General features: G+C 42.7%; 1 protein-coding gene across 20 annotated transcripts in view; it reads left to right on the forward strand.

The window, feature by feature from the left end:
* The first annotated feature begins 770 nt into the window (after positions 1-770).
* The window catches only part of LOC131356430 (neurofilament heavy polypeptide-like), a 24,097-nt gene continuing 15,366 nt past the window's right edge, over positions 771-9,501 (forward strand). For 10 of the 20 annotated variants that reach the window (XM_058395464.1, XM_058395474.1, XM_058395463.1 and 7 more), the window contains exons 1-2: positions 772-955; positions 8,890-8,949. In XM_058395464.1, coding sequence (XP_058251447.1) covers positions 907-955; positions 8,890-8,949 — 109 coding nt within the window. In that variant the 5' untranslated portion in view covers positions 772-906. Of the gene's footprint in view, positions 956-8,889; positions 8,950-9,501 lie in introns of all 20 variants that reach the window. The other 10 variants (XM_058395455.1, XM_058395461.1, XM_058395456.1 and 7 more) reach the window with 2 other exon arrangements.

Below are 9,501 nucleotides of genomic sequence, written 5' to 3' on the forward strand. Positions count from 1 at the left end.
AGGTGAAGACAAAACCTGGATTACAACTACAGAAAATCCCACACGTGTTTTTGGAATGTTGGAGGAAATCAGCAAACAAGAGGAAATCCATTAATAGAAAATATGAAAATGTGTCCAAACAGTAAAAGCTCTGGAACCTCGTGCTTTGAGGCACCAACCAGCCCTCTTAACTCATCATGCCTCTCAATTATCACCAACCATTCATTTCATTTATTAATCATTTAAAAATTATAATTCTTAGATTATCTGATAGAAATGTTCTGGCCACAGGAGTATAATGGTATATATGGTATAAAGTCTTTTAAATGCAAGTTTCTTTCTATTTAAGCTAGAAAGCTGGTTTCAAATAGTTGCCCATTTCCCCCCTACTTCCACCTATTTGTTCTGCCTAGTACAAAGAAGAGGAAATGGTCACCAACCTTAAAATAAGATCCACAGGTCTGAGGATGAAGATATACAGCTTTATCTTTTATAAGGTGAAACCTGTGGTAAGGCTGGTTCTAGTTGACACAAAGAACCAAGACTCTAGTGTTTTACTGAACGCATCCAAGACATTTTCAGTGTGTTTTATGTACAATCATGTATTACTCCAAAACACTGGAGGAAGGAAAAGCTAAAAGATAGAGGTTTGCGCAAAAGAGCACAAACACAGCCTAGGACACCAGGTTCCTGTTCACAGTGTTTGGAACTTATTTACGCCCCAGCATCACCACCTCCCACCCAATCCGCTAGTCCTCCACCCAAGTGGAAGCTGCTGTATTTCCTCTATTTAACTAAAGGAAGTGACAGAATAAGCAGCACAGACATTGTGAAGCTGTCTCCTGGTGAGCACTGGTCCTGCTGCACTTTTCTGATGCTGCAGGGTGAAGCCATCATATTCATTGCATTGTACACAAGAAGGACATCATGGCTACCAGGGTCACATTCCTCATCTTCTGTTGTTTTCTCTGCCTAAGTAAGTAACATTTTGATTAGCATGCTTTAAAGTATTGAGGTAACTTTTGGGATAAAATGCTTATGGGGAAAATGGTGCATTAGTAATGAAATGATGAGAGGCATGAAATCAGTAAGGATAAGGATCAAAACCTGATTGGGTAAAAAGTACTTTGACAAAGAAGACTTTTAAGGTGCTGAGAGGATAAATGTGGGAGAATGTGGGTAGACTGTTCAGTGGGAACCAGACAGCGCTGTTCCTCACAGAGGGGAGTGGCGTTGTCCAGCATGTAAAGCCTCCATGTAGAAAAATTTACAGCAAATCTGCTTCCGGTTTAAATCAACAAAACCAGGAAATTGGTCAACACCCAGAAGCTTGAGAGTTGTTAGGCAATCTAAATCATTCTGTCCACAGTATATAAATAAATATTACATTCTTTGTAATGTAATAATCACTGTATGCTGTTTATGTCAACAATATAAGATTTTGCAGCTCGGTTTAGGTTTCATTCATCAGCAGAAATTTGGTATTGAATTTGTACATCATTCAACTATTCAACAGAAGTTGAACTGAAATGTGTTAATTCACAGCGTTTCCAAAATTCCGACACTGACATCATTGTTTCTCCTTATAGACAGACAGGCTCACGCCTCAGCTTTCGGGCTAGAGAGCATAAATCAAACACAGTTACAATTCACACTGGGCCAGACAATAAGAGCAGAGAAAAAGAATTCATCATGCACAGGAAGCATTGACAGGAACCTGCTGGGGAACTCTTGGGAGAGAAACAGGGTTACACAGGATGCAGCTTTTCACAAATCCTCATATCTGAAGAGGATGTCTGCACTGGAGGACGAGGGAATTCTGCTCTTTTGGTCATCCTATGTCATTCAATGTGTTATGCAGGTTAAAGTTCGGTCAAAAAGGAAAGGCACAAATGTTTCCCATCTGATTTCAGAGTCAGTGTGCAGGAACATTAGTCCTTTTGAATGTACATGGGTTTAATTGTATTATCTGACAGCTCATTAATAATTCCACTGCCACACGTGCCACAGTTGTATTCAAAGAACATTTGGAAGATAGATACACCAGCACAAGACACTGAGCGCTCGTATAACCAGCAACACTGAACACGCAAAAAACATTCTATAGATCTGCTATAAATAAATAAAGAATTATGGAGACATAATCTCAAGCAAATATTTCATTTATATCTTGCAAAATTCAGTTTATACCAAAGCAGTTTATCAATGATTACAATTTTTTACATTTATCAGTTTATAGTTACATGTAGTGGTGTGAAACATCCACATAATGGATAACAACTAACTGTATCATATCAAACAATAATACTGCATTTTTTCGGTAACTCATCAGTCTGAAGGAGCGGCTGAATCTGAAATATTTGGCCAGATAGATAGATAGATGGATGGATGGATGGATGGATGGATGGATGGATGGATGGATGGATGGATGGATGGATGGATGGATGGATGGATGGATTTGGTTAGTCCTATTTTACTTTGTTGAAAACAACAAATTCTGAAAGAATATGAAGCTGACAAACCATCATGTAAGTCATCAGTCTGAAGGAGCGACTGATCCTAAACACTCTGAAACCCTTTATTAGTGTGATTGCGTAAGCCTCTACCAATAGCTAGAAACATGGTTCCAACGCTAAAATGCTGCTTAGGTGTGCTATTACTTTTCATGCTGATAAGTATTATAGTTTATTTTATATGGATTTGTAAAAGCATTTTAGACCTCATATTTTAACTGTAACTTTAGTTTGTGTTTATTATTCAATAATTTTTTGCAATAGTTTAATCATGTATAGTTTTTATATATGTAACGGAGGCTTGTGCTAGGTGCTGTGCAGCGAGTTGTATAAAGCATGTTTCAACTTGCTTATAAGTCACCTTGCTTTTACTACCTTTACTCCACTGATCTCAGTAGTATTATAAGCTGCACTTTACGTTATTTGTTAGCGCGCCCGTGCTTAAGTGTGCTATTACTTTTCATGCTGATAAGTATTGTAGTTTATTTTATATTAATTTTTAAATGCGTTTTTTACAGACTTCACTTCCTGCACATGCTTGAAACATGGTTCCAACGTTAAAATGTTGCTCATGTTGTGCTTAAGTGTGTTATTACGTTTCATGCTGATAAGTGTTATAGTTTATTTTATATGAATTATTAAATGCATTACGGACTTCAGACCGCTACTGTGTGTGTGTGTGTGTGAGACGTCAGCTGGAGTGAGGGAAGAGGTTGGACGCATCGTCTTTAAACTGTTCCCAGCGCACACACTAGTGCGTTTAGATTTCATATTTTAACTGTGACTTTAGTTTGTATATATTATTTGAGAATGTCTTGCAATAGTTTAAGCATATTTAGCATGTATATCATATATTGTGTATTTGACGGTGGCTAGCAGTAGTGCATGTAAAGTATTAGTACCACTGATTTCACTAACGTTAAAAGTGGCAGTTTAGCTTATTTGGTAGAGCGTCCGCCTCCCAAGCTTTTTTTTTTTAAAGACGCATTGTCTTTAAACTGTTTCTAACGCACACACTAGTTCGTTTAGATTTCATATTTTAACTGTGTATATATTAGTTTGTATATATTATTTGAGAATGTCTTGCAATAGTTTAAGCATATTCTAACAACGCACTGGAGGCATAAGAGGTAGAATCCATATGCAGATTTATTAATAAACAGCAGACAGAATCAGAAACTGGAAGGCAGGCAAAAGGTCAAAACCAGAAAAGCAAATACTGAGCAAACAAAACCAAAACAGAAACCAAGAATCGTAGAACTGGGAAACAGGCAGGGATCATACACATAAACAGAATAATAAATAAATAAATAAATAAATCAATCAATCAATCAATCAATCAGAATATATATCTAGGCTTGGTACGTAACTCGAGGAAACAATACTTCACGATCAGCCAGAGGGAGCATGCTCCTTAAAAGTCCTGAAACCGGAAACAACATGCAAACAGTCAATACTCAGACGAGGGCTCCCTCTGGCGGCCAGGATCACTGTACAACGTGACAGAACCCCCCCCTCTAGGAACACCTCCTGGTGTTCTCCGACGAGGACACCCCCTAGAGCGAGGGGCGGGTCTGTTAGGAAAGTTTCGGTGAAATTCCTCTGAGAGCGCAGGATCCAGAATGTCTGCTGCACTCACCCAACACCATTCCTCTGGCCCGTAACCCTCCCAGTCCACTAAATACTGCAGCTGACCACCCCAACGGTGTGAGTTTAGGAGTGAGTTCACCCGGGAGGCTAATGTGCCGTCAATATCCAAGGGAGGAGGTGGTTCCAGAGTCGCAGGGGTGGCGCCGGAGGGTTCGTGATAGGGTTTGAGCAGCAAAGCGTGGAAGGTGGGTGAAATGCGGTAGGCCGGAGGTAGTTCAAGGCGGTAGGAGGCAGGATTAACTTGCTGGACAACCCTGAAAGGACCAATGAACCTGGGACATAACTTCCTACATGGCAATCGCAATTTCAAGTTCTTAGTAGATAACCATACCTTTTGTCCCACTTGCTACGTAGGGTGGGGGTGTCGCCAGCGATTCGCCTGTATCTCCTGCCTCCTAACAGCACGCTGGAGCCTCACATGAGCCCTTTCCCAGACCTCCTGACTTCTCCTAGACCAGTCCTCCACACTGGGGACACAAGAGGGTTCACCAGACCAGGGGAATAGTGGAGGTTGATAGCCCAGGATGCATGGAAACGGGGTCAGACCCGTAGATGAATGACGGAGGGAGTTCTGGGCATACTCAGCCCATGGTAAGAACTCGCTCAACCTTTGTTGTTCGTGGCTGCAATAGGTTCAAAGGAACCTCCCCAGTTCCTGGTTGAGGCGTTCTACTTGGCCATTAGATTGCGGATGATAACTGGAACTCAGGCTGACATTGATGCCCAGCTGATGACAGAACTCCATCCAGACGAGGGACGTGAACTGTGTCCCTTGGTCAGACATGATGTCTCCAGGTAGGCCGAAATTACGGAACACATGACGAAACACAGCCTGAGCAGTTTCCATGGACGTAGGGAGGCCCGTCATGGGGATCAGTTTGCAGCCTTTCGAAAACCTATCAATAATAACCATGACAGTGGTGTAACCATGAGACTCGGGTAAATCCTTTATGAAGTCAATAGCTATGTGAGACCAGGGATGTTGAGGAATGGGTAGTGGCTCTAAGAGGCCCTCTGGCAGGTGGAGGCTGGTACACGATTGAGCACACGTGCTGCAAGAGCGGACGTATTCTTCAACATCCAGATGAAGGGACGGCCACCAAAACCGCTGTTGTAGTAACTGGATAGTTCTCTGAATGCCTGGGTGCCCAGTGCTCGGGCTTTCATGAGCCCATTGCATTACTTGGGAGCGTAGCGAGGTGGGGACAAATACCTTGGCAGGAGGACAGTTAGGCGGCGGAGTCTCAGAGGTTCGGGCCTGTTCTATCTCCCTGAGTATATTCCATTGAACAGGGGCAATGAGAATCAAAGAAGGGAGAATAGGCTCTGGGGGAGTGGGCTGGTCCGTGGTGTCATGGAGTCTGGAGAGAGCGTCGGCTTTACCATTCTTAGAGCCAGGCCGGTATGTGACTGAAAACTTGAATCTCGAGAAGAACAATGCCCATCTGGCTTGGCGTGGGTTTAGGTGCTTGGCCTCTCTGAGGTAGGCTAGATTTCGATGGTCAGTGATAATCAGGAAAGGGTGGTTGGCTCCCTCCAGCCAGTGCCTCCACTCCTCCAGGGCTGCTTTCATAGACAGTAATTCCCAATTACCAACATCATAGTTCACCTCAGCTGGAGTAAGCTTCCTAGAGAAGAACGCACAGGGATGCACTTTCCCTGTCTTTGGTTGTCGCTGCAACAGGACCGCGCCTATCCCACTACTCGATGCGTCCACCTCCACAATGAAAGGCAAGTCAGGCCTAGGATGACACAGGATAGGAGCTGAGGTGAAACTTTGTTTCAGGAGACAAAATGCTTTCTTCGCTTGATCCATCCATCTGAGGTGTTGTGGTTTCCCTTTCAGTAGGGAAGTGAGTGGGCTCGCTATAGTGCTGTAGTTGCATATGAATCTACGATAGAAGTTAGCAAAGCCTGGGAATTGTTGCAGATCCTTAATGGTGGACGGAGCTGGCCATGCAGTGATAGCGGATACTTTGCTTACGTCCATCTCCACGCCACTCTGAGATATAACATAGCCTAGAAAAGACATGGACAGTCGGTGAAACTCGCATTTCTCTAGCTTGACGTATAAATGATGTTCTGCCAGACGACGAATGACGGGCCGAACGTGCATGATGTGCTGCTTCAGGTTGGCGGAATAAATCAAGATATCGTCAATGTAGGCGATGACGTAGCAGTTCAACATGTCCCTGAAGACCTCGTTAATGAGGGATTGGAACACGGCTGGGGCATTAGTGAGACCATAAGGCATGACCTGGTACTCATAGTGGCCATGTGTGGTGTGGAAGGCCGTCTTCCATTCGTCCCCCTTTTTAATTCTTATCAAATTATAAGCGCTGCGATGGTCTAGTTTAGTGAAAATCTTGGCTCCTTGGAGTTGCTCTAGGGCCGCAGGTACCAGTGGCAGAGGATAAGGGTATGGAACAGTGATGGCATTTAATCCCCGGTAGACAATACATCTCCATCTTTCTTCTCCACGAAGAAGAACCCTGCGGCGGTGGGTGACGTGGAAGGCCGAATGTAACCTGTGGCAAGAGCCTCCTGAATGTACTCCTCCATGGCACATTTCTCAGGTATGGAGAGAGGGTAAACTTTGCTCTTAGGTGGCATGGTGTTGGGGAGAAGCTCTATGGAACAATCCCAAGACTGATGCAGTGGCAGCTTGGCGGCTTTCTTCTTACTGAACACCTCTTGGAGATCATGATATTCCACAGGGAGTGCTGTGTTTGTCTTGATGCTGGGGCTTTCAATAGACGTAGATCGGCATGGACGTGGATAGTGAGACAGGAAGCAGATACTAGTGCAGTACGGTGACCATTTCAGAATGTCTCCTTTCTTCCAGGAAATAAGTGGGTCATGGAGCTGCAGCCATGGAAGACCCAGAACTATAGGATTCGAGGGCGAGGAAATGAAAAACAGGGAGATTTTCTCACAGTGAAACAGTCCAATCTTTAATGTAACGGTGGTAGTCTGATGGCGGATGAGGCCCTCTCCTATGGGCTGGTCATTTATGGCAGTAACTTTTAATGGGGGTGTGCACGGAACGAGGGGAATTTGAAGTTGTTGAACTAGGTCATAATTGATAAGATTAACAGCAGAACCAGAGTCAATCAGCGTGGAAACATAGAAGCTAGAATCAGTGATGCGTAATTGAACAGGAAGTGACACTTTGCTTAACATAGAGCGAGTTTCTACCTTAGTCATGGTGGGTTTCTCACAGTGGGAGCACTTCTGGTGCTGTACATATCGCTCTCCTTCTGCTGTAGAGATTTTAGCTCCTCCTAGTTGCATGGGCTCCGGATAATCCGACAGAATATCATAGGTCTCCAGCATCTGGCGTGACTTGGTGGATACAGGCTGATGCTGACAGCATAGGTTGTCCAGGCGGATGGCGGTGGTGATGTATTTGGGAAAGGGAAACGTCAGTATCCCTGCATGCCATATCTGCCTTCAGTTCCACGCTCAGTCCTTCATGAAACACAGCCATAAGTGCGGGCGTGTTCCACCCCGATTGGGCCGCAAGTGTACGAAATTTTATTGTGTATCCGAACCTTGGTGTAGCTCCAATAACTGAACCGAAATGTCCTTACCCCCTGCGGGATATTCGAATACTTCCTTCATGAGATTCGTGAAAAAATCCGCCAATATTCTCACTCGCGGCTCAGAATCCCAGACAGCCAATGTCCACGCCAGTGCTCTGCCTGTAAGTAGCGATAGCAAAAACGCTCACCCTTTCACTGCCATATACTTCTGGCTGCTGACTGAAGAAGGTGTCAGACTGGCACAGAAAGCCTTGGCATCGTTCGGCGGAGCCATTGAACTTCTCAGGAAGAGCGAAGAGTGGTAAGTCACAGTGATTACTGGATCTTGGTACGTAACTCAAGGAAACAATACTTCGCGATCAGCCAGAGGGAGCACACTGCTTAAAAGTCCTGAAACCGGAAACAACATGCAAACAGTCAATACTCAGGCGAGGGCTCCCTCTGGCGGTCAGGATCAGTGTACAGTGTGACACATATTTAGTGTCTTTATGTTTAATCTCGAAAACAGGTTATCGGTAGATGCCGTGCATTTTCCTACAGATTGAATTCTTACTCTACAGCCAAACAAACCTATATATATATATATGTATATATGGTTCCAAGGCTAAAATGTTGTACTTTTCATGCTGATAAATATTATAGTTTATTTTATATGGATTTTTAAATGGAATTTTTCACGGACTTCAGACCGCTGCTGTGTGTGTGTGTGTGTGACGTTAGCTAGAGTGAGGGAAGAGGTTTTTTAAGGTCGCATCGTCTTTAAACTGTTCCTACAGCTTGAATTCTTACTCTACAGCCACATAAACTACCTTAACCTTTTGAAACTATGATTTTAGCTTTTCAATATTATTTGAGCATGTCTTGCAATAGTTTAAGCAACATATTCACAATCACACTCGCATTTTCTTCTGGAAATGAAACATTCTAGTTCTTTCTTAATATCACACACATTATAACAGCTAGAAACCAAACATGCAGCTTGTCAGCAAGTTAGTAAGAAACTGCAAAGCACAAATACCTCTCTCCTGAGACTTTCACCTCAACGTCAGACATTTTCTTTCTGTAAATGTTAAATAAATAACTGAAGTGTCCACCAAACAAGTTCATTCCTACTGATTAAAAGAGCGATTGGGAATGTGCACCAGTGTTTTGTGGTGTTTTTGGCAGCATGTTGATTGTTTGTAAATTGTGTACTCATTCAGGTGAAATTAAAAGTCCTGCAGCTAATGAAACTGAAAACCAACAAGAAAAAGGAGGCACTGGTAAGTAATCTTTAACCAATTATCAATATGCACATAATGAATAACAACTAACTGTATCATATCAAACAATAATACTGAACTGAGCAGATATAAGGATGATTATTTTTCCTTTAACTCATCAGTCTGAAGGAGTGACTGAATCTGAAATATTTGGTAAAATAGATAGATAGATAGATAGATAGATAGATAGATAGATAGATAGATAGATAGATAGATAGATAGATAGATAGATAGATAGATAGATAGATAGATAGATAGATAACTCTCAATTGACAGTTGTATGAATGGAGATAAAATGTAAGTTGCTCTGTATAAGGGTGTCTGTAACTCATCAGTCTGAAGGAGCGACTGAATCTGAAATATTTGGCCAGATAGATAGATAGATGGATGGATGGATGGATGGATGGATGGATGGATGGATTTGGTTAGTTCTATTTCATTTTCTTGAGAAACAACAAATTCTGAAAGAATATGAAGCTAACAAACCATCATGTAAGTCATCAGTCTGAAGGAGCGACTGATCCTAAACACTCTGAAACCCTTTATTCTTTC

Source organism: Hemibagrus wyckioides, linkage group LG07 (assembly GCF_019097595.1).
Source record: "Hemibagrus wyckioides isolate EC202008001 linkage group LG07, SWU_Hwy_1.0, whole genome shotgun sequence".
In the NCBI taxonomy this organism is placed as follows: domain Eukaryota; kingdom Metazoa; phylum Chordata; class Actinopteri; order Siluriformes; family Bagridae; genus Hemibagrus; species Hemibagrus wyckioides.